Source organism: Scyliorhinus torazame, chromosome 6 (assembly GCF_047496885.1).
Source record: "Scyliorhinus torazame isolate Kashiwa2021f chromosome 6, sScyTor2.1, whole genome shotgun sequence".
Lineage (NCBI taxonomy): Eukaryota > Metazoa > Chordata > Chondrichthyes > Carcharhiniformes > Scyliorhinidae > Scyliorhinus > Scyliorhinus torazame.
The window spans coordinates 83,591,245-83,616,158 of NC_092712.1; the positions used below are offsets into that span (position 1 = coordinate 83,591,245).

The 24,914-nt window shown below is 45.9% G+C and overlaps 1 protein-coding gene across 6 annotated transcripts in view; it reads left to right on the plus strand.

Annotated features, from left to right (window-relative positions):
- The window catches only part of mpp7a (MAGUK p55 scaffold protein 7a), a 758,711-nt gene that overhangs the window by 489,561 nt on the left and 244,236 nt on the right, over positions 1–24,914 (plus strand). For all 6 annotated transcript variants that reach the window (XM_072508390.1, XM_072508394.1, XM_072508393.1 and 3 more), the window contains 3 exons: positions 16,371–16,502; positions 18,652–18,733; positions 18,842–18,927. In XM_072508390.1, the coding sequence (XP_072364491.1) occupies positions 16,371–16,502; positions 18,652–18,733; positions 18,842–18,927 (300 nt within the window). The remainder of the gene's footprint in view (positions 1–16,370; positions 16,503–18,651; positions 18,734–18,841; positions 18,928–24,914) is intronic.

A 24,914-nucleotide genomic window follows, 5' to 3' on the forward strand; every position in this document is an offset into this window, starting at 1 on the left:
CTGTTTGCAAACATCACCCCGGATTGCAAACCCGTTGCCACCAGGAGCAGACGGTACGATGCCCAGGACAGGACCTTCATCAGGTCCGAAGTCCAGCGGATGCTGCTGGAAGGCATTATCGAGGCCAGCAACAGCCCCTGGAGAGCACAAGTGGTAGTTGTGAAAACTGGGCAGAAAAACAGGATGGTCATTGACTACAATCAGACCATCAATCTGTACACACAGCTCAACGCGTACCCCATCCCACGCATATCTGATATGGTCAATCAGATTGCACAGTACCGGATCTTCTCGACAGTGGACCTGAAAACTGCCGACCACCAGCTCCCCATTCGCAAGGCGGACCGCCCGTACACCGCGTTTGAAGCGGACGGCCGCCTTTACCACTTCCTTAGGGTTCCCTTCGGCGTCACTAATGGGGTCTCAGTCTTCCAAAGGGAGATGGACCGAATGGTTGACTGGCACAGACTGCGGGCCACCTTCCCGCACCTGGATAACGTCACCATCTGCGGCCACGACCAGCAGGACCACGACGCTAATCTTTCCAAATTCCTCCACACCGCCAAACTCCTCAACCTAACGTACAACAAGGAGAAGTGCGTGTTCAGCACCAACCGCTTGGCCATCCTCGGCTGCGTGGTGCAAAATGCAGTTCTAGGGACCGACCCTGATCGCATGCGTCCCCTCAGGAACGCCCACTGCCTCAAGGCCCTCAAATGATGCCTGCGGTTCTTCTCATACTATGCTCAGTGGGTCCCTAACTATGCAGACAAGATCCGCCCACTCATTCACTCCACCGTTTTCCCCCTGACGGCCGAGGCTCACCAGGCCTTCAACCGTATCAAGGCAGACATCGCCAAGGCCGCGATGCACGCGGTCGATGAGACACTCCCCTTCCAAGTCGAGAGCGATGCATCAGACGTCGCTCTGGCCGCCATCCTCAACCAGGCAGGCCCGTGGCATTCTTTTCACGCACCCTCCATGCCTCTGAAATTTGGCACTCCTCCGTCGAGAAGGAGGCGCAAGCCATCGTAGAAGCTGTGCGGCATTGGGGGCATTGCCTGGCCGGCAGGAGATTCACTCTCCTCACTGACCAACGGTCGGTTGCCTTCATGTTCAATAACACACAGCGGGTCAAGATCAAAAATGATAAGATCTTGAGGTGGAGGATCAAGCTCTCCACCTACAATTACGAGATTTTGTATCGCCCTGGTAAACTCAACGAGCCCCCCGATGCCCTATCCCGAGGTACATGTGCCAGCGCACAAGTGGACCGACTCCGGACCCTACACCACGCGTTCTGTCACCCAGGGGTCACCCGGTTCCGTCACTTCATAAAGGCCCGCAATCTGCCCTACTCCATTGAGGAGGTCAGGGCTATCACCAGTGACTGCCAGGTCTGCGCAGGGTGCAAACCGCACTTTTACCGGCCAGACCGCGCGCATCTAGTGAAGGCCTCCAGCCCCTTTGAACGCCTCAGCGTGGATTTCAAAGGGCCCCTCCCCTCCACCGACCGAAACACGTACTTCCTTAATGTGGTCGATGAATACTCCAGAATCCCCTTCGCCGTCCCATGCCCCGATATGACGTCTGCCACCGTCATCAAAGCACTCAACACCATCTTCGCCCTGTTCGGTTTCCCCGCCTACATCCACAGCCACCGTGGATTCTCCTTTATGAGTGATGAGCTGCGTCAGTACCTGCTCAGCAAGGCATCGCCTCGAGCAGGATGACCAGCTACAAGCCCTGGGGAAACGGGCAGGTGGAGCGGGAGAATGGGACGGTCTGGAAGGCCGTCCAGCTGGCCCTACGGTCCAGAAATCTCCCGGCCTCCCGTTGGCAGGAGGTCCTCCCCGACGCACTTCACTCCATTCGGTCGCTCCTGTGCACGGTGACTAACGAAACCCCCCATGAACGCCTATTTGCCTTCCCCATGAATTTCACCTCCGGGGTTTCGCTCCCAACATGGCTGGCAGCTCCAGGACCCGTTCTCCTCCGCAAGCACGTGCGGCTCCACAAGGTGGACCCGTTGGTCGAGAGGGTATAGCTACTCCATGCAAACCCGCAGTACGCCTACGTGGCATACAGCGACGGCCACCAAGACACAGTCTCCCTCAGGGACCTGGTACCAGCTGGGTCCCCCCCCCTCTGCCCCTGCGCCACCCTTCCTCATCCCAGTGCACCTCACCACAGCCCTCGCTCTAGGATGATCCGTCCTCCCCTTGGTCCCACCCGGGGATGAAGATGAGGTCTACATGCTCCTGGAGTCACCGGCAACCAAGCCAACGCCTGCATCGCCACTGGGACTACGGCGCTCACAACGGAGGATCAAGGCACCCGATCGGCTGAATTTGTGAACTTTACCCAAAATGTTAACCTTAAAATGCATGTAAATGATTTTCCACCATCCCCGCTGGGCTCTTTTTTTTAACAGGGGGTGAATGTGGTAGTCACCACTGTTGTATATATCACATACGAGATGTAATGCGGTAAGGCTCCTGTACTACAGGTACAGGGGTAGATCCCTGCCTGCTGGCTCCGCCCAGTAGGCGGAGTATAAATGTGTGTGCTCACCGAACTGCAGCCATTTCGGCTGCAGCTGCAGGAGGCGACACATCTCTGCTTAATAAAGCCTCAATTACACTCTGCTCTCGTCTCATCATAATTGATAGCACATCAGCCTGACAGTTTGACAAATTATGGGAATATTCCACCCACTGATTTCTCTGGTCTTTCCAAGCTTCATCATTTTTCTCGCTAAAATACCTTCACAGCCTCTTCATCGGGCAGCATTTTTTCAACCATAAGTTCAATTTATAATACTCTCTTTCCTCTGGCTTCATAACTCTCCTCTTCTCCCTTAATCTTTCCCTTCAGATAACTCTTGAATTCCATATTGATGATTATCCTTTTGACCTTGCCATTTCACATGGCCTTGCTATTCCCATTGTGTTGATCACAGAAGAGGCTCACTCTGATCACTTGTTTGTATCAGTCTCCATCCACATCCCCCTTCCCCCTCCTCACACATTTCCCTTTCTCAACCCCAGAGAAAAAACACACATTTCATTTGCAACTGCACTTTCAAAATCTCAATTGTCTATTGTTGCAACTCCCAAGAGGCTACTAATGTTTAAAAAAATATATAGATTTCCCACTAATCGACGGAAAGAATCACAGGACAAAATTTCACATTTTATTAATTTTACTGAAGCAAACCAAAACGACCCTAGACAAAACATTACTTAACAGGCAACTGATATATCAAACTGAAGAAAAGATACTGTCATGTTAACTACTGAATGCAACTGAAATGTGCCTTCTGAAATGTCTTTACGCCACATCATTGTATCGAATCAGAGAATGAAAATTTACAGTGCAGAAAGAGGCCATTCGGCCCATCGAGTCTGCACCGGCCCATGGAAAGAGCACCCTACCCAAGCCCACATGTCCACCCTATCCCAGTAACTCCACCTAACCTTTCTTGGACACTAAGGGCAATTTAGCATGGCCAATATACCTAACCTGCACATCTTTGGTCTGTGGGAGGAAACTGGAGCACTCGCAGGAAACCCAGTAGACACTGGGAGAACATGCAGACCCACACAGACAGTGACCCAAGCCTGGGATCCTGGAGCTGTAAATAAACTGTGCTAACCACTGTGCTACCGTGGAGCCCAGATGTGTAGCAATACAAGATTAAGTCCCAAATTAATCCCAGCTCTCCAGCAGGTTCACTTCTCCCTGCCCACTCGGATTGAACCTTCCAGTATCTTTCAAAAATTGATCCATTTGGTCCAAGTATTCCAAAACCAACTTTCACCAGAAAGTCCCCCCTCAGCAACTCCTTGTTACTTAAGTCTCCAAAAGCCCTTACTCCTTCCTTTCAAATAAAAAACCAACAGATTGCATGGGCCTGTCTTGGGGCAGAGGTTTATTATGAGCTCACTATCCTTCCAGAACACTCTTTCATTTTAAATTGAAGGAGACTTTTTAAAGCAAAGTCTACCATAACGTTTCTAGAACTACCAATCAGCTCCACCACAGCTTTACCTCCATGTTTGCCGCCAAGGTGAATGACTGGATTAGCCATTCACTGCTGATGAAACATTGGTCAGAAATGTTTCTCATACTTTTGCTACAATTGTATCTGAATCTGATTTCTGTGTACCAGAAGTTAACATATCTAAAAATTAAAAGAACCATGGAGTTATTCGACACAGAAACAGGCCCTTCAGCTCACCATGTCAATGCCGACCATCAAATACCAATCTATACTAATCCTATTTACCAGCACTTGGTCCATAGCCTAGTATACTGTGGCAATTTAAATGCTCAAACCATCCTTATATGTTGCAAGAGTACCTGCCTCTGTCACCCACTTAGGTAGCGCGTTCCATATTTCCACCACCCTCTGAGTGAAAAAATGTTTCCTCAGTCTCCCTCTAAACCACTTACTCCTCACCTTAGACCTATGCCCTCTGGTCTAAGACAATTCTGCCATGGGGAGAAGATTCTTATGATCTATCCTATCTATGCCTCTCATAATTGTGTACACTTCTATCAGAACCCCGCTCAGCTTCCTCTGCTCCAAGGAAAGCAAACCCATCCCATCCAATCTCTCCTCACAGCTGAAACTTTACATCTCACGCAACATCCTGGTGGATCTGCTCTGCACCCCCTCCAGTGCAACCACATCCTTCCAAGAAGGACAGATCCCCATCTTTTGATCAAGCACTTTATTGCCTTGTAAATTCTAAATTGAGTTCAACAACTTCACACCGTATAATCTGCAGTTTTGTTTCAATTTATTTTGGTTTTGCTTATTTTTTTATTTCAGACAGCGTACGTCACCTGCTCTCGGCATATCTTTTGTTTCTTTGTTCCTTTTCGTTCCCAATCACCTTTCCCTTTGGCCCTATAGGGTTAACTCTTCTGTCATTCAATCTCTCCTGTCTTTCACCCTATCACAGACTTTCCTTTTCTCTTTGTCCCACCTACCCATTTCTCAAAACATATTACATCTCTAACTTTCCCTCACTCTGATGAAAGGTCATCAGTCGTCAGCACATCAGACTTTCACAGGCGAGGTGCATGCTGAATCTTGGGCCAGGGCATGCAGGAAATCGACACCTCTACTGTTACTTCACCTACTTGAAATCCAGATGTCATGTTGAAAAGGCAATAGACAGGCATTGTGAGCCTCTTGGAATGGATGTTGAGTTTACTGCCAGACATCTGGACAGCCGGCACTCCCTCAGAGCAGACAATATATGGCACCACGCTTCAGAAACGCCTTGTTGCAGGTTCTCCTCCAGGCTGTCCAGTAAAGTTGAGAGGGTCATTTATCTCAGGAATTGCAACGGTAGGCCCTCCCATTAGAGTAAAGTAGCCTTGATAGAGGTTGCAATGCAGATCAGTCCCACTGGGGCCTAAACTAGAACTTAGCTCCAGGATAGGAAGAGGATGAATGATCTCCTGCACTCCTGGAAGGGTGGGAGTGCTGTCAGGGCTCTTGGGTGGGGTCTGGGGGTCTGAGTGGGGGGGACCTGAAGAGGGGACCCCCCAGGGACCCTCTTGCGGGGCGGGATGTCCACACTTGGGTTGTTGTTGATTCCCAAATTTCTTTCTCTGTCAGTCTGGCCTCAATAAAAGTTGAGATGGATTCGCACGTAAAAAGAAGTTATTTATTTAGCTTGCAAGCTTGATTCATTTCATAGAAACATAAGAGATATCCAGTCTCCTATATCCCAGAAAGCGAATGAACAAAGAAACAAAGGGATCTCTGCAAATCAATTCAAATGGTATCATGTTTCACATACTCGACGCCCATAGGAGAGCCTATATCCCTCCTGACCTGTTTGATCTATTCTGATTGGCTCACTTCCAATCCCTTTCTCTGGCCCCTATCAATGCAGCATCACTCTCATAGACACACCTCTTCCTGCTTTTTCCATGCAGTCTCAAATCCCTTTGTCCCTAACTGCCAGAATCAAAGTGGCTTATTTCTACATTACATTAACTAGTATCTCTAAAGTAACTATTTTATATCACATTCGTCATTCCCTCCTTTTATCATTCCATGATAACCAAACTATCCAATCCATAGCTACGGTTCCTCATCTAAAAGATCCGTCGCTGCATTTCCAATTCCTGTCTTAGCCCCCCTTCATCTGCCTCACCCTCATGGATTTTCACAGTTAAATTTTTTTTTTCGGTGATTGGGGCGGTGATCTGATCCAGTGCACCCCGCATTCTACCCATCACACATTTAAGGATGGCCAGGCCCACAAAGATGCAGCCGATAGCTACCACTAGATACATGGCCATATTTATCAACCAGTCCTTCCATCCTCCAAATCTCCAGTTACCCCAAGAGCCAGGATCCTGCATCCCGTCCAAGTAATCCCGTATGCGATCCATAAATTTAGTGATGTTAGCGATCAAGTCCTGAACTCCCATGATACACTTGCCCTGTACTATGGCGCATACCCCACCCTCACGGGCCAGAAGATAGTCAAGAGCATACCGGTTCTGCATTGCAAACAACCGTAGCTGAGACAACTCCTTGGTTATTGCCCCGAGGGCTCCCAAGGTTTCATTTCCCAAGATGGTAAGGCCGCAAATAAAATAATTCCGATCACTGACAGCCAAGGAACCCCCCACACCTCCCAGTTTATCCAACTTTGAAATGCCATTCGGGCCACCCAGCAATGCGGAAAGCCCTAGACCCAACAGTGATATGAGAGACATTCGCCCAGCCACAGAGGAGCTGGAGGCCGGCGTTCAATGGAACGCAAGTGGTGTTGTAACAAACGCATTGGCCAGACGCCTGGGTGATATGGCACCTCCTGTCCGTACAGGTGGGAAACAGACATGTTATATTTGTGTCCACCTCTACCAGCAAACAGCCATATCCTTCACTGCTGAAGCAATTCTCGTACGACCGGGAATCCCTATTGGGAGTGAAGTGGCTAGGTATGTGCGCCCTCCACCATCGCAGCCTATCGTAGTGTGAATGGGAATTATCCCGAGGAAGGGGAAGGCAAATAGCCGGTGGTGCTGAACCCGGATCGTAAGGAAGAGTGACCTGATCGGGCAGTGGTTCGGAATGCTGACGATGAACCACCGTTTGGGAGTGCCCCAAAGCGGTGAAACAGAAAATAACCTAGACACTGCTGCGGGGTTTGGGTAGCAGACAACCCGTCCCTGGCCATACAAGCGGTGGTAAATCTGGTAGAAGAGATTCATACTACCCGGGTTTTCCTCAGTTTGGCCTTTAATTAACTTAAGTGTATCTCCCGGTAACCTACGTTCTAGCTGTACTTCCCTTCTCATACGCCCCGTCCTCTCTCTAGTCCCTTTCTCTTTCTCATAGTCTCTTCCTACACTCTTCTGACAGCCTGATTTTACCTTTATTGTACCACTCTTAACACATCCAAAATCAAATTTACATGTATTCCAAAAACAAGGCAATGTCCATATAATGTTCCCTTCCCATCACCGGGACCGGTGCAACTGCTTCATGACTCCTGCATTCTCCTTAACTTTGATGACCTTCCATGAGTCGATACCATGTCCTCGTATATGGGGGCAGCGAAGAACATCACCTTTGCATAGGTGATGTATCCTTGTAGATTGGTTGGGGCTACACAGATACATAATATTCCCCTTTTCCATGTCCATCGCCAATAACACGCCAAGCGAAGTGAGGCCAAATATCAGACAGACGATGCGTAGCCACTCCATCATGCTCCACACCTGTAAAATAGCACTGGAGAAGGGAGGCAGGTTAGTATCCGACCTTTTACAGTAGTGGAGATAGACTCAATTTACAGTGATGTAGGTGAACCCAAGCACTTCGCCCCTCCACTTTAACTGCTGTGGGGGTGGTAAGGAGAACTTGGAAGGGCCCGTCCCATCGCGGCTCCAACCCCTTCCTAGTCCAATTTCTGACCATGACATAACAACCGGGCTGGACTGAAAGTGAGCTAGGTACTGGGGGCAATGGCTAGTGAGCCGCGCGGACCTGGCCATGGAGTTCCATGAGCACTTGCGTGAGGGCTAGAACATAGGCGGTCATTTCTTCAGTCATCTGATGAAACTGAACCAGTCTGGGAACCTGCAGGCTCCAGGGAGTTCTAAGAGGCCTGCCATAAAGAATCTCGGCGGGAGAGAGCCGGGCCGGTCCCGCAGGTGTAACCCGCAGCTGGAAGAGGGCAACGGGGAGCAACTTAAGCCATGTCAGTCCCGTGTCTGCTCTTAATTTAGCCAATTTAGTTTTGAGGGTCTGATTGTGTCTCTCAACCAACCCGGCCGCCTGCGGTCTGTAAGCACAGTGTAACTGTATGCCCAACTGGGAGCAAAACTCCTTGTTAATTTGTCCAATAAAAATGAGACCCATTATCAGAACTTGACTGAGCTGGTATACCGTACCGGGGAATGATTTCCCTCATCAAGACTTTAACCACAGTAGCAGCTTTATTATCGATAGTCGGATACGCCTCGACCCATCTGCTGAACACATCCACAATGACCAAAACATATTTGTAACATTGACACCTTTCCAACTCAATGTAATCCATTTGGAGCGTCTTAAAAGGACCACTGGGCAATGGGGTTTGCCCCTTCCCACAAGGGATACCTTTTCCGGTGTTATATTGCTGACAAATCAAACACCGATTACTGATACTTTGGGCCAACCCCTGCATTTTAGGGTGCCACCAAGTGTCCAGCAACAAATCACTAGTCCCTCGAGCCCCACAATGAGTTGCAAAGTGTACACATTCAATGACCCATAAAGCCAGCACATCAGACATACAAGTCTGATGTGCAGGCGTGGTCCATAAAGAGGAAACAGAATCATATGTACAACCTAACCGTTTCCACATTTGTTTATCACTCTCAGGAGCGTCCTCCTGTAACCTTATGACGTCTTGGATGGTTGGCATTGACTTGTCAGAAGCAGACATATTTATAGTAGATCGTTTAGTCTGACTTAACATCTTAGGCACCATCACTTGCTGAATTTGGGCGGCTGTTCGCGCTGCACGATCTGCTCGTTCATTACCAACGTCAACTGGGGTTGTACCATTCGTGTGGGCAGCGCATTTAATAACGGAAATCTGCGCTGGCATAAGGAGGGCCTGCAGTAGGTCATTAACTAAACCCCGGTGGGATATTTGACCACACATAATCATGTCAGGTTGTTCTGACGAAATGTCACTCAAATCGCCCCTTATTGTGGTAGTTTCCTGAATCAAGGCTAAACATTCTTGACCAGGCGCGTCCTCATGGACAGGGGGACCGCTAAGAAAACAGGCTGGATTGATAGTGGTACAGTATTTAAATGTCAGACGTGGATTGTTCAAAAGGTATATCTCATACCTATTCTGACGAGCTGCGGTAAGATGCTGACCATTCGCCCCATATCCCTGGCATGGTACTGGTCATGGACCTGACGTGTAATATGAGGGCTTACCGAAGCTGACTGTGGCCATAAATGTGGTGATATTGTAACAAAATCGGCTGTACCTTCTTTTCCCGCGACTGTGGCTGTAACCTTGACTGGCCATTCGGTCTCAAGTAATGGCCGGTATTTGTCCTCCAACTCCCTCTTTCGTCCAGTTCTGTCATAGGCCAGGGTAACGTGATGCAGTGACTGTTCAACGTCTAACGTCCACCACTGGGGGGTGATAGAAATATAGCACTGTTGTCTCATCCTCCTCTTCGCTGATCCACCCACCCAAAGTCACTATATTGGGGCTCCTGCTGGTAAACTACCATTTCTGCCGCTTGTTGGGGTCGCAGATCATCCTTTTTCATTACATACTCAGTCTTAACCTTTGTAACTGAGCCTCCTTCTTGGCCTACACCCTCCTTCCAGTAAAATCTGACTGCCCTTGCCATCTGGGAAGGGTCGTTCTCTGTCCAATTCATGTTATTACATTTCACAGCAGTAACCACAGAAGGTGGTAGGCAATGCATTAACATAGCACAGTATTGAGGGGAATTCTGACCATTTTGATACAGCAAATCGCCTGACTGCCCCCGGTAAATTTAATTAAAACGCTCCAGAAATTCCTCTGGCTCTTCAGTCTTCCTAGGTTTTAGGTCTAAGATAACAGAAAGATTTATGGGCCTTTGAAATGTGCTATTCAACGCATTCAAGATCTGTGTCCTTTTCTCTATTTGCTCTTTTTTTTTTAAACTTAAAAATGTTTGAAAATTCAAATTGAATTACTGCAACTTGCAAGCTTAGCTCTGATCTCAACTCAGAACTAAATTTACAATTTGCTTAACACAAACTTGTATAACATTTACAACTTAATTATTTCTTTATCTTAACAATTTTTCTTTTAACAAGTTTTTTTTCTTTTACGTACACATAAGTATTAGCAAAATCAACTATCATCTCCAGATTGACACTTTTTAAAATGGTGTCCATGATCTTCTTTAAGTTTCTATTAATCTCCAGATAAAATGAGATAAACCTTATTTCAAGTAAGTAAAACTTAAGATTCTGGCAATTTCAATCAATTGCTTTCGAAAATAATAACTTTTATCAAAGAGGTGGAGAAACCCACTGGTTTCCTTTAATTAATTCAAACGTAACTTTGCTGGTGTTCACTGACTCAAAGGAAAGGTATCCAATTACACTACAGGCTGCTTCTGTTATCTCAAAGCCTGAGTGAGAAGCACTGTCTGTTTTCAACTTCGCCTGCTGCTGTTAACCCTTTGAGAGACTTCTGCTTCAACCAATATGCAGCATTCCCCACAATCTCAACTAGACCTCGGAACTGCGTTTTTCGCCAATACAGTCCAAGGAGACAATTTTAGCTTAATCAACTATATATTTAAAACACTCACACATAGAGTTGAACCATCTTCAGATTTAAAAACAGTTATACTGGACTGAACCTTCATCTACTGAAGTCACATCAGCCCCTGAACCCATATAATAGACTGAACCTTCATTACTGAAGTCACATCAGCCTCTGAACCCTTATACTTGGAATTGAATCATCATTTGAGATGTCCCATCAACCCAAAACCCTAACCCAAGCGGAAACAACAATATGAAATCCCATCAATTAAATTGCTAATCCCCAGACTGACCTGTGATTTCGTCGAGGCGGTCTTTCTGTGCCAACCGCGAGTGACCAGACTAATCAGACGATAAGAAGAGGGGAACTATCAATGCGCGGTCGTTTTCCAGTTCTACATCGAGGGCCCTTTGTTCCCCATCCTCCTGTTCATAATCAGTCTAATTCTGATTTCGCAGTTGGATCAGGACCGCCCTGAGAAATCCCGGGTTCCGGCACCAAATGTTGATTCCCAAATTTCTTTCTCTGTCAGTCTGGCCTCAATAAAAGTTGAGATGGATTCGCACGTAAAAAGAAGTTATTTATTTAGCTTGCAAGCTTGATTCATTTCATAGAAACATAAGAGACATCCAGTCTCCTATATCCCAGAAAGCGAATGAACAAAGAAACAAAGGGATCTCTGCAAATCAATTCAAATGGTATCAAGTTTCACATACTCGACGCCCATAGGAGAGCCTATATCCCTCCTGACCTGTTTGATCTATTCTGATTGGCTCACTTACAATCCCTTTCTCTGGCCCCTATCAATGCAGCATCACTCTCATAGACACACCTCTTCCTGCTTTTTCCATGCGGTCTCAAATCCCTTTGTCCCTAACTGCCAGAATCAAAGTGGCTTATTTCTACATTACATTAACTAGTATCTCTAAAGTAACTATTTTATATCACATTCGTCATTGTGTGGGGTAGTATCCGTGTGTGTTGGGGGAAGACATTTCCCATGGGTGAGGGGGACCCACAAGCTCATATAGAGATCAGGGCAACCTTCCAAAATGGTGGCACAATCTCGGAGTTCAGCTCCCCAGTGCTGAAAAAAATACTAAGTGTGGGGTAAACTGTTGAGAAATTCCCTAGGGCCCAAAAAAGTGACCAAGTGCCATTGGATAGCGATGGGGAAATCGCCAACAGAGCCGGCGGGAAACTCCCTGAAAAACACACCACAAATGAACTTGGAAATTTCTCCGGAGAATCACACCCATTGTTCAGAGAAGGGAATGCACGTAACCATCAGCCAATTCTTTTTGTTCTCACTGCAAACCATCAAAACAATGTAAAGAACTAAAAGAGGAGGCAGCCTGCCACCACCACCATCTCTATCTGCACCTCTGAGGATGATGATTCACAATCTTAAGAGGATGCACCATTACAGCATTCAGCTGCACCCTCCACCAGTGCAGATACATTCAGTGGTTACACGTTCTAGAGTAAGCTTGGGTGTTCACAGTCTGGTGACGTAGCAAATAGGAGCATGAGGGATCTTTCGAGCCTGTTCTGCCTTTCTTTATAGTCATGGCCGATCATCCAACTCAATAGACTAATCCCGCTTTTCCCCCATACTGTTTGATCCCGTCCGCCCCAAGTGCTATATCTAACTCTTTATTGAAAATATACAATGTTTTGGCCTCAACGACTTCCTGTGATAACGAATTCCACAGACTCGCCACTCTCGGGGTGAAGATATTTCTCCTCATCTCTGTCCAAAATGGCCTACCCCATATCCTCAAACTGTGACTCCTAGTTCCCGACACCCCCACCATCGGGAACATCTTTCCTGCGTCTATCCTGTCTTGTCTTGTTAGAATTTTAGAGGTTTCTATGAGAGCAACCCTCATTCTTCTGAACTCCAGAGAATATAATCCTCACCGATTCAGTGTCTCCTCATACGTCAGTTGCACCACCCCAGGAATCAGTCTGGTAAACGTTTGCTGCACTCACTCTATAGCAAGATCATCCTTCCTCAGATAAGGAGACCAAAATTGCGCACACTATTCCAGGTGTGGCCTCACCAATGCCCTATATAATTGAAGCAAGACATCCCTGCTCCTGTACTCTAATCCAATCGCAGTGAAGGCCAGCATACCATTTGCCTTCTTTACCGCCTGCTGTATACTTACAGCCAGTGACTGGTGCATGAAAACACCCACGTCTTGTTGCACATTCCCCTCTCTGAATTTATGGCCATTGAGATAATAATCTGCCTTCTCATTTTTGCTACCGAAGTGGATAACATCGCATTTCTCCAAATTATACTGCATCTGCCACTCTTTTGCCCACTCACTCTTAAGGATAGGTACTAGGAGCAGAAGTAGGCTATTCAGCTCTTTGCAACTGCTCCGCCATTCAATCAGATCATGGCTGATCTCAAAGCCACTTCCTTACCTGTTCCCCACATTGCATTTAACCCGTTTTTTAAAATCAGGAATATATCTATCTCCCTCTTGAAGCCATTTAATAATTCGGACTCTACCACACTATGGGGCAGCGTGTTCCACAAATTCACCACCCTTTGCGAGAAGTAGTGCCTCCTCATATCAGTTTTAAATATACCACCTCTCAAACTGTATCTGTTATCTCTTCTCCTAGATTGTCCCAAAAGAAGGGACATTTGGTCCACTTTTTCTTTATCAATCCCTTTTAGTATTTTATATACCTCCATATTATATACCTCAATCAGATCCCCTCTCATCTTTCTAAACTCCAGCGGGTATTAGCCCAAACTGTTTAACCTCTCCTCATTCGTGAATCCCTTCATCCCCGGAATCAATCTAGTGAACCTCCTCTGAACTGCTTCCAATGCCACCACATCCTTCCTCGAATAAGGAGACCAAAACTGGACACAGTATTCCAGATGTGGTCTCACCAACACCCTATCCAATTGCAACATTACTTCTCTACTTTTATACTCCAGTCCTTTTGCGATAAACGCTAACATTCCATTTGCCTTCCCTATTACATTTGCATTTTGAATCTGCTTTCCATTTAGATAATTTACCTGACTATTTTTTCAGGGAAAATGGATAAGCTCACACTTATCCACATTGAACTCCACCTGCCAAACTTTGGCCCAATCTCCTTTCCGATCTTTATCCACCTGTAAAATCTGTATCTCCTCTTCATTACCTGCTTTCCCATCTGTTTTAGTATCATCCACAAATTTTGCCATGTTACACTTTGTCCCTGCTTGCAGATCATTTAAATAGATTGTAAACAGTAGACGTCCAAGGACTGAACCCTGTGGCACCCCACTAGTTACAGTTCGCCAACCAGAGAAGGACCCATTTAACCTGACTCTCTGCTTTCTGTCAGTCAGCCAATCCTCAATCCAATCTAGTATTCTACCCCCTGCAATCTCACTTTCTGGATCAATCTTTTATGCGGCACTCTGCAGATCTCTGCATCCTCTCACAGTTCACCCGCCCACCCAACTTGGTGTCATCTGCAAATTTGGAGATATTACATTTTGTTCCCTCATCTAAATCATTAATATATATTACACCCATAAATATATATTACACCCATGTGGACATGGGTCCACAGCTAATGGAGGAAGTGACAGCCAGGATCTGAGGATTGCCCGAGACCAGGCCTATGCTCAGCAGTCTGCAGATGATGAGCCTCTGGTTTCAACCAAGAGAAAACTGTTTGAGATTCAGAGACCGACAGGGGGACATCAGGCAGAAATGCCAGAGGACATGCAGAAACAGCGAAGGCTGGAGGAGTCAGTCCAAATTGTGTCTGCTGCAGAGGTGTCCTCCCAGCAGGAACAGAAATTCTCAACAACCAGAGAATTACAGCCAAAGAATTTCTGAAACTCAACCACTGTAGAGATTTTCCAAACTTCTAAATATATGTTTCATTGCACTGTTTTGAAGTTTGCTGCATTCTCATTTTGTTGCTAGTTGCTTCAATGGGGATATTTAAGGGCATGGAACTTTGACGCCAATCAGATCCTGTTACGTTTTGCCTCACATGACTGATCATTCCAACATGAAGTTTTAAGTCACAAACAAAAACAGAAAATGCTGGACAATTGCAGCAGGTCTGACAGCATTTGTGGAGAGAGAAGGGAGCCAACGTTTCGAGTCTGGTGACTCTTCGTCAAAGCTTTGACAAAGAGTCATCCAGACTTGAAACGTTGGCTCCCTTCTCTCTCCACAGATGCTGTCAGACCTACTGTGAATGTCCAGCATTTTCTGTTATTGTTTCGGATTCCAGCATTCGCAGTAATTTGCTTTTATCTATCATATTTTAAGTATTGGCCATCATTTGCGAATTTGCAGCCTCGGCACACATCATGCAATCTGCGACCATTCCCCCCACCAACATCCCATCCCTTCCTCATTACACCATCTGCTACCCCTGCATGATCCTGGACCTGCCACCCTACCGTATCCACTCTCTTTTCACCCCCCTGCCCCCAAACTGTGACTGTCCCTTCCGCTGCCAGGTACCCTCGGTTCAAACCCCAGGCCTAACCGTAGAGAGTACCAGCCCTCCCCTTTGGAACCATCTCTCCCCACCATCCTGCCTGTCAACCTCCGCAACTGGATACGCACGATCCCAACACATAGCATACAAAATCCTCCACTCCTTCCCATGTTTCTGCACCATCACCCTCTGTCCCTGCCGCCGCTCAGCCTGCCTCACTCCCTGCCCCCGCTGGGCCTGCCTCCCTCCCTGCCCCCGCTCGGCCTTCCTCCCTCCCCACCCACGCTCGACCTGCCTCTGTCCCCACCTCCGCTCAGCCTGCCTCTGTCCCCGCCCCCGCTTGGCCTGCCTCCGTCCCCGCCCCTGCTCGGTCCGTCCCCGCCCCCGTTCAGCCTGCCCCCGCCCCTGCTGGGCCTGCCTCCGTCCCAGCTCGGCCTGCCTCCGTCCCCGCCCCCGCTCGACCTGCCTCCGTCCCCGCCCCGTCTCGGCCTGCCTCCGTCCCGCCCCCGCTCGGCCTGCCTTCGTCCCCGCCCCCGCTCTGCCTGCTTTCGTCCCCGCCCCCGCTCAGCCAGCCTTCGTCCCCGTCCCCGCTCGGCCTGTATCCGTCCCCGCCCCGCTCTGCCTACCTCCATCCCTGCCCCGGTTCAGCCTGCCTCCGGGATGGAGCTTAACCTCCGCTCAGCCTGCTCTTCTGAATCCCAGCACAAGCTTCTGCCTGTCAACTCTTCCTTTATTCTCAGATGCTGTCTGACCTACTGAGCATTTCCTGCATTTTCAGTTTTTGTTATGATTGAAATATTTGTTTGGATAAAGACATGAACGGTGATAAAAGGTTTAAAGCTCATATTTTCAAAATCTAGAGATGTATTTCATCAGCAATAATGTTACTTTACACAAAAAAGCTATTTTATAGATTAAAATCCTCTTTTGTATGAGGATAAATGTGAAAAGTTTGTCAATTTTTGAAATGAAGCAATAAACATCTTCCTTCTTGCCTGTTATTTTTAAGAAGTGTGTTATGTAATGCATGATGGTTTATCAACTGGATATTTGCAGGCTTTACTGTCGGTTCATGACACAGTGGCTATGAAGAATTATGACCCTGTATTGCCCCCTATGCCAGATGATCTTGACGATGATGAAGATTCAGTGAAAATCATTCGACTTGTCAAAAACAAAGAGCCTCTGGTAAAGTGACATCTTTAGATTATAGCCTCTCTTGATGTTTTGTAGCTGCATAAAAGCCTGAGACAATATGTTCACTTGTGAATTCTCCTTCAGCATTGCATGTTGCCCTCCTTTAGCAGCTTAACTCGATATCTTTCTATCTTCAGTCTCTCATATGTTGTATATATATCTACTTACATGCACCTAGAGATGGAGACTTGAATATACCACATATTATCTGTTACCAGATGAAATGGGAAATAGTTCATGAACTTAAGCATAAATCAAAGTTGTTGACTGAGACCGCACAAATGTAAACATTTGTTCGAACAAGCTTCTGAACATTGGAGTTCCAGATTCAATATTTTGGTATTTAAGGAATAATGTGAGGAATGCAGTTGTTCTTACAATGCCTATTCACATTCAGAATCATGGCAGGGGGGCGGTTGAGTGGCAGAACTTAACTTGTGTACTCAGATGGATGCACGGTGAACTGATTATTATCCTCTCCCTGCAGTCCACACTCTATTGATTAACATTTTTGTTGCCTTTCCAAGTCTCATTCTTGGAGATTGTGTTTTTAAATCAGCCACCCAGGCTGGAGGCTCTGAAACCCCTTCCCTAAATCTCTCTACCTCTCCTCCTTTAAGTCCTTTTAAAAGCTACTCTTTTGACAGTTTTTTAGTTGCCCTTCTAATATCTCTTCCTTTGGCCAAATGGCAATTTTTGCCTGATTATGGATGTTTTATATTAACGATGCAACATGAATGCAAGTTTTTATTGACCCAATTCCAAGATATAATGAACCAAAAGACTATGGATGTTGGATTTTGGAAATAAATACAAATGGCTGGAAATACATAGGAGGTCAGGCAGCTTCGGTAAAGAAAGAAAGTTGTTTCTCCCTCCATAGATATTGTCTGTCTTGTGTATTTCTCGTATTTTATGTCTTTATGCCAATCTGATCTGGCAGCTTTTACCAGGATTTTGTTACGTATTCAAGAGACATTATTACACACAGATCAGTCATTTCTATTTGTTTCTGAATAAATGCTCGAAATTTCTAAAATTATTTACACTGAATTTAAGAAACTGACAAAATGTATCGAGCTGTATTGATAAGCACCATTAGTTTCCAAGGTTTAAAGTAATCAAAAGTACGTTTTCATTCAAACAGGCTTTAAAGTTTGATGTTCTACAATGCGTTTTATGCTGAAAGTTGTAGTTGTCGTATAAAGCAAATGCCCTGATTCTGATTCTTTCCTCAATGTTCTATAATCTTAGGACTCCCTTTCTATGACATAAAGTTCAAAGTCAATCATTAAGATCTCTCTAAAAACTTTGTTCTTAACTTCCAATTCATTTGAGTCAGCTGCACTCATTAGAAAACTGTTTGGAAAATTACCTGTGCATTTGCCATTACTGAAATGTACATCATTCAAGTACATTAATATTCACTCACCCAGGGGCGGCACGGTGGCGCAGAGGTTAGCACTGCTGCCTCACGGCACGGAGGACCCGGGTTCAATCCCGGCCCCAGGTCAATGTACGTGTGGAGTTTGTACATTCTCCACGTGTCTGCGTGGGTCTCACCTCCACAACCCAAAAGATGCGCAGGGTAGGTGGATTGGCCACGCTAAATGGCCCTTTAATTGGAAAAAATAATTAGGGACGCTAAATTTTTTAAATAAAATATTCATTCACCCAATCAGTGAAGGGCTGTCTCATTTCATCAGTTAATTCTTTAGTAAATTGTGCATTTATTAAAAACTCGAATTGTGATGTAGAAGCCACAGCATTTATTCAGTGAAATACAATCATAATTATTGAAAATATATTTAAAGGTAAAGTCGACATAATCCCAGGTGACCATAGGCTGCTTTCTCCTTTGAGGGGTTGAGCTGCCTGGTGGTGATTTAACCTGAGTATCACCACACCTCAGGCGAGGGGAAAGGTTGAGAAGGTGGGGCCTTCAAGGATAACCTCAGTTTGGTACGGGAATTGAACCCGCGCTTCTGGCCTTGCTTTGCATCATGAACCAGCTGTCTAGCCATTTTGACTTCAGTAACTATTTTGAAAACTAGTATTATAGATTGACTTGGTACTCTAATTTTACTTATTAAGTAGACTGTGAAGAATTCTTATTCATTTTCTTTTCCTGGATTGACAGGGAGCGACAATAAGAAGAGATGAAAGCACTGGTGCTATTGTTGTGGCAAGAATAATGCATGGAGGGGCTGCAGATAGAAGTGGTACAATTTCCTTTTTGTGTAATTCTGTGAAAACATTTTCAAAATATAGCCATTGAGAATGGGCAGCGTAATTTATATACATAGCTGAAATATTCTTTGTTCAAATAGGTCTTATCCATATTGGAGACGAACTGAAGGAAGTTAATGGAATTGTAGTCGATGATAAAAGACCTGAGGAAATTATTCAGATATTGGTATGTATGTTCTTTGGCGCATTTGATTTATTTTAATTCCTTATTTGCTGACCTCACACCTCTGACTCTTGTCGCCCCCCCCCACCCCCCATTTGAATAAATTGTTTGGAATTGCTTATTGATTATGTATTTTCAAATTTGCCTTGAAGTGAAAATTCATGTCCCATTACTTCATCCAGGCACTCTGTTCCGATGTCTCTGAATGTTCTACTTTGGTACACCTGATCTCCTAGCTTTGTACAATTGGCAAATTATATAAGTATGATAAAAATGCACTAATTTATCCAATTGTTGACCAGTATAAACACAAGGGAATTAGCTGTTTAGCACAGGGCTAAATCGCTGGCTTTGAAAGCAGACCAAGGCAGGCCAGCAGCACGGTTCAATTCCCGTACCAGCCTCCCCGAACAGGCGCCGGAATGTGGCGACTAGGGGCTTTTCACAGTAACTTCATTTGAAGTACTTGTGACAATAAGCGATTTTCATATGTAATTTTTTTGAGTCATTCTCTTGACCAGGCTAATTTCATTTATTAGCACAAAGTCGTCAAATATGTCAGGTAGTGCACCTTCATTTACAGAACATTTAAAAACTATTCTCCAGAGTCTGTATGGAGAGTCAGCATGGACTCAATGGACCAAATGGCTACCTCCTGTGATGTAGTGACTCTCGGACTCTTACTTAATTACTGAATTGCTGGAAAATTCTGATAGCCAGCAGGCGGCCTGGAGAGGCAGTTAGAGCTTAGTGATAAGTCCACGGAGGCAGAAGTCCCTTCATCAGAATCCCTTTATTAACATAACCAACAGCAGTACAACCATGTGCATTCAGCTTACCATCTACCCTGGGAGTGCAAAGAATCTGACACTCCCTGTTATATACAAAGAGGTTCCCTGATTCGCCCACTAATCAGGGAATTCGTATTCCAATTGGCCAATCTCCGAGGTCTGGTCTAAGTCAATACACCCCTCTACCCCCCCTCCCCCCCCCAAAAAAAAAGTCCAAGGAGCCCCTGTGGTCATCGTGACTCAGGGGTCTCTTTCTTTGTTTCTGTGCTGGGTCCGGATCCTTCTTCGGCCTCCTACATGGGGGGGGGGGCGGTCGGTATAACGGCTAGGTTCCCATCTTTTCCGTTGAGAGCTCCTGAGGGGCGGTTCGCCCTCTTCCTCCGGCGGCAGAAGGACAGCCACGGCTTCATCCACGGTGTCCATATCAGAAACCGATGTCCTCACCAGTGGTGCCGGAGGGACGTGAGTAGTCAGTCGGGGAGGACTCTCCTCGGTCCTCGGTATGCTGATCTGAGTCAGCTCTGGGGGAGGAAATGAATCCGAGGCCCGCACCTGGTCCAGGTGCTTTTTTAAGACGTGTTCTCCTACATGTATCTGATACGACTGCTCCCGTGTCGAACTCCATTAATGTTGGACGTCCATTCAACCTTATGGTTAATTTAATGAGTTTTGGTTTAACCATCATTACACTATTTAGAAGTTCCTAATCGGAGGTAGATGGGGCTTCCTGTACCCGGCCTATGTGCCCTTCCCCGAAATGTTGGTTTTGGACTTTTATGTTTCCTCTCTGGCTCCGAACTCTGGCAACAACTAAAAAATCTTGCCGGGCAGAAGTCTTCAGGGGCTACCGTCTGTCTGGTCCTAATTTTCCCTTGCTTGGGAGCGGTTCTGCGAGTGGGCCTGGGTTCCTTAGTATCCGAGTCGTTCCTGAGGGTGGCTATGCAGTTGCCTATTCCCCAGTGGTAGTCCCTTAACTGCACTAGTGTGGGCGTCTACCTCCATCGGAGTACCAAATAACTCATGTGCTCCACTTTCTAAGGGTGAAGCCAGCTGCAATGCTTATTTGCAATCCAGCTCAGCCTCTGCTAACAGACATTTTTGTATTGCTAAATTATTTATTCTGCTCACCAACCGGTCTCGGAGCATCCCATCCTCGTCGCCACTGTAATACGTCCATGGATGCAGGAGCCCCTTCACAAGAATTCCTTTATTAACAAAACCAACAGCAGTACAACCATGTGTATTCAGCTTGCTGTCTACACTGGGAGTGCCGAGGATCTGACACTCCCTGTTATATACAAAGAAGAGGTTCCCTGATTGGCCCACTAATCGGGGAACTTGTATTCCAATTGGCCAATCTCAAGCGCCTGGTCTAAATCATTACAAGCTTTGTGTTCTGTCATAGTAAGTGCTTGATTATAGACATCTATGCCAGTTTGACCACAATTTGTCGATAATCTTCACTCCAAAAATTAATTTAACATACCTGTCAGTTAATTTCCCTGCCAATTGTTCCAACTCCAACCCCATCCCACCAAAATAATATTTATACCAAGTACGTCTTAACTGATCTGTTGGTCCTTGGAACAGTTTATCCACGATGAACATTGTTTTTTTTTTTTTGGTTCCACCTTGATTTTATCAACAATTCTATTCTTTGCCATTCCCTTCACAGACCTTTATGGTTTGCTTCAAATAATGCAATCATTTTGGCCTTTAACATTTGTTAATAATTTGGTTGTGCTATATTTCTCAATTTTTCTAATTAACATATGACTTATGTCCGCATCCTTTCACGTTATTTTAAAATTACATTCTTCCCGTTTCATTTTCTAGTTCTAGTTTATTTTTTGTTGAATCATTCGGGCAATCTGAAGTCTTGCACACACAGGGCTGGAGTCTTCCGCCCCGCCCGCCGCAAGGACGCCACGGGCGAGCCCCGTACAATGCGGCAGCAATGCAAAGAGCTGAAAGTTCTGCAGCAGTTGCGCAGGCTTTGGTTAGCCTTCATCTGGAGCACTTCATACCGTTATTGACACTGTACTTCAGGAAGAACATAACCTCAGAGAAATCGCAATATAGTTTCACCAGAATAACACTGGGCCTGAATGGATTAAATTATGAGGAATTTGCGTATTCTAAGATTGTATCCTCTTTAGTAGAAGATTAAGGGCAATATTAATTGGGGTGTTTAAGGTAATGAAAGGAATTGACAACACAAATAGGAAAAAAAAATCCCCTCTTTTTGCAGAGCCCAAACCAGGCATAACCTTAAAATTAGAGGTCGGCAACATCGGTTGCTGTCCAGAACCACTTCTTCACACAAAAAATAGTGGAAAGCTGTAATCCTTTCCCAAAATGTTGCTGAGAATATACCAGTTGAAAATTTCAAATTTGGGAATTGATAGATTTTTGTTAGTTAAGGCTAAAGCAATTTGGAGCCAAGGTAGTAAATTGAGTTGTGATGTATGTCATATCTACTGAATGTCAGAACATTCAAGGGGCGAATGACTTTCTCCTGCCCCCATGTTTACTCTGTGAAAATGGTATATTTTTTCATGTTGCATTAGTGTTATAGCCTAATTTGACTCCAAATTCCTCTGTGTCGCTGCATGAATAATGTCATGCCTGAAATGGCATGCTAAAGCAGGAGACTGAAAATATGGATGTATCCAGCCCACTCTTTCATGGCTTTCTGGCAGCTTTAGCAGACTACTGTGCAGTCGATATATTATTTCCTGTCCACAATTATTTCCACTTATCATTCCTGTCACACTTTTATCAGCTTTTTCCTCATTCCATTGGTGTGACATAAAGAAGTCACCAGCTCAATGATGGAGACATTGTTGAGTAGATAACAAAGGCTGTTTGGCATTAACATACAAATTAAGCAGCAAACCTTCTCTCGAACTAGGAGGAGGCCTCAACTGATATTTCATAGAAACCTTTCAACACCATTGGAATTAAAAGCAGGTTTGTGGAAGAGCCCAGTAGTTATTTTAAAAGCTGTTTTTGGGAGATTTGCAGTTTGTTTCTTTGATACAGATAATTGTGCTGAAAGCTAAATTCACAGTAAAATACGAAGAATGTAATTTTTCAAATGACAGGCATCTAAACTAAATGAACTGCTAGGCTTGAGAGCAATTAACCCATTCTGCACTGTTCCTTTGGGTTTTTTTCTGGGAAAATATTTTTATTAGTATTTTTAGCAATTTATATACAAAGCATACAATAACACAGAATAACAATTAAATAGTAAGACCCCCCCCACAAACGACTGACCGTGACCAGCTCTTTCAAGTATATTATAAACGATCGCCATCTACGATAAATCCCTTCCACTGATCCTTTCATGGTAAACATAGCCTTTTCGAGTTGCAAAAATTCCAAGTCACCCAGCCACGGCGAGGCGCTGAACGGTGCAGTCGATCTCCAACCCAAGAGGATTTGCCTCCTTTCCACCAGTGAGGCATGTCCAGACCTTCTGCCCCGTCCCCATCCCGAGCTCCGGCACAAGCAAAAAAACCCCAAATATTGCCACTAATGGGCCAGGTTCCAACCCAATGTTTGATTGCCAACATAGTCTCGTCACAGGACGAGGTCGAGTTCACCCTCCTCAGTGCCTCACTCCAAACCTCCTCCTCCAAGATCAGCAGAGTTCCTCTGCCCACTTTGCCTTCATATCCTCAACCGAGCACATCTCCTTCCCAATATCCGCTGGGATATATCCGACATGTTGGCTACCTCTGAGCCCGAGCAGGATAAGATCCTCTAGAGGAAGGCAGAAGGCTGCTTTACCGGAAAGGCAAAGAAGTACTTTATGAACCAGCTACACGCCTAGAGATACCTGAACCCATCAGCGTCTGTAAGCTCATATTTCCCAGACTAGCAAACAGATCCTCTTAAAATAAATCTCCCACTTTCTCCAAATCCTTTTCCTTCCACTCTCTAAACTTCACATCCGACCTAGCAGATGGGGGTTAGCCTTGAGGCAGCCCTCAAATTAAAATGTTGACGGAGTTGCCTCCAAATTTCTGAAGTGGCCACTATCACCAGGTTAGTCGAGTATTTCTTCGGCACCACTGGTAACGGAGCCATTACCAACGCCCCTAGGATTGCACTCCTCACAGACTCTGCTTTTACCCGGCCCAAAGCTCTTCCGAATCCCCACACCACTCTGGCACCTTTTCAACACGAGCCACCTTGTAGTAGTATTGAAAGTTTGGCACGGCAAAGCCCCCTACTTGTCTCTTGTCTCTCTGGAGCACTGTCCTCCTGATCCTCAGGCCCTTACCCGCCCAAATAAACCCAGTCAGCAACCAGTTAATCTCTTGGGCAAGAATATCAGAAGGCACTGGAATAAAAAGAAGAATCTCGGCAAGATATTCACCTTAATCAATTGCTCTCGGCCGCCAGGGCTAATTGGAGACCTTTCCATCTCTGCAGCTTCGCCTTTACCTTCTCCAACCGCCGGAATATCCCCCCAGTCCTTTGCTACCTGGCCCCTCAAATACCGAAATGACTTCCTGCTATCCGGAAAGGTGCTCTCCTTAGCCCCCCTCCCCGCCTCGGTACCCCAACCACAAAGCATTTACCATTTCCTATATTTAGCTTATAGCCAGAAAAGGCCCCAAAATGCTGCAAGACGCTCATAGTGTTACCCATTGACGCCTCCAGGTCCCTCACGTATAATAAATAGTCGGCATATAGCGAGACCTTGTGCTCGACTCCTCCTCGAATTATTCCTTCCCATGCTTTCAAAGACCTGAGGGCCAAGGCTAGTGGCTCTGTTGCTAATGCAAACAACAGAGGGGACACTGGACATTCCTGCCTGGTATACCGGAATCGACAAAAGGGGTCAAAAGTCACTTTGTTAGTGTAACCTTAACTAACAGCTTTGCATCCACATTTAGCAGGGAGACCGGACGGTATGACCAACAGTCTACAGGGCCATTGCCCTTTTTCAGGCGCAGGAAATTGAAGCCTCCCTCAGCGACTGTGGCAAAGCACCTCGCTCCAAGGAATCCCTGAACATCCCCAACAATAGAGAGGCCAATCGTTCTACGGATTTTGTATAAAATTCCACCAGGAACCCATCGGTCCGCTGTGCCTTCCCCGACTGCATCAATTTCAGCACTGCCTTGATCTCTTCCGACTCCAGCGAAGCTTCTAAGTCCTCCCATAATTGTCCTCCACCAT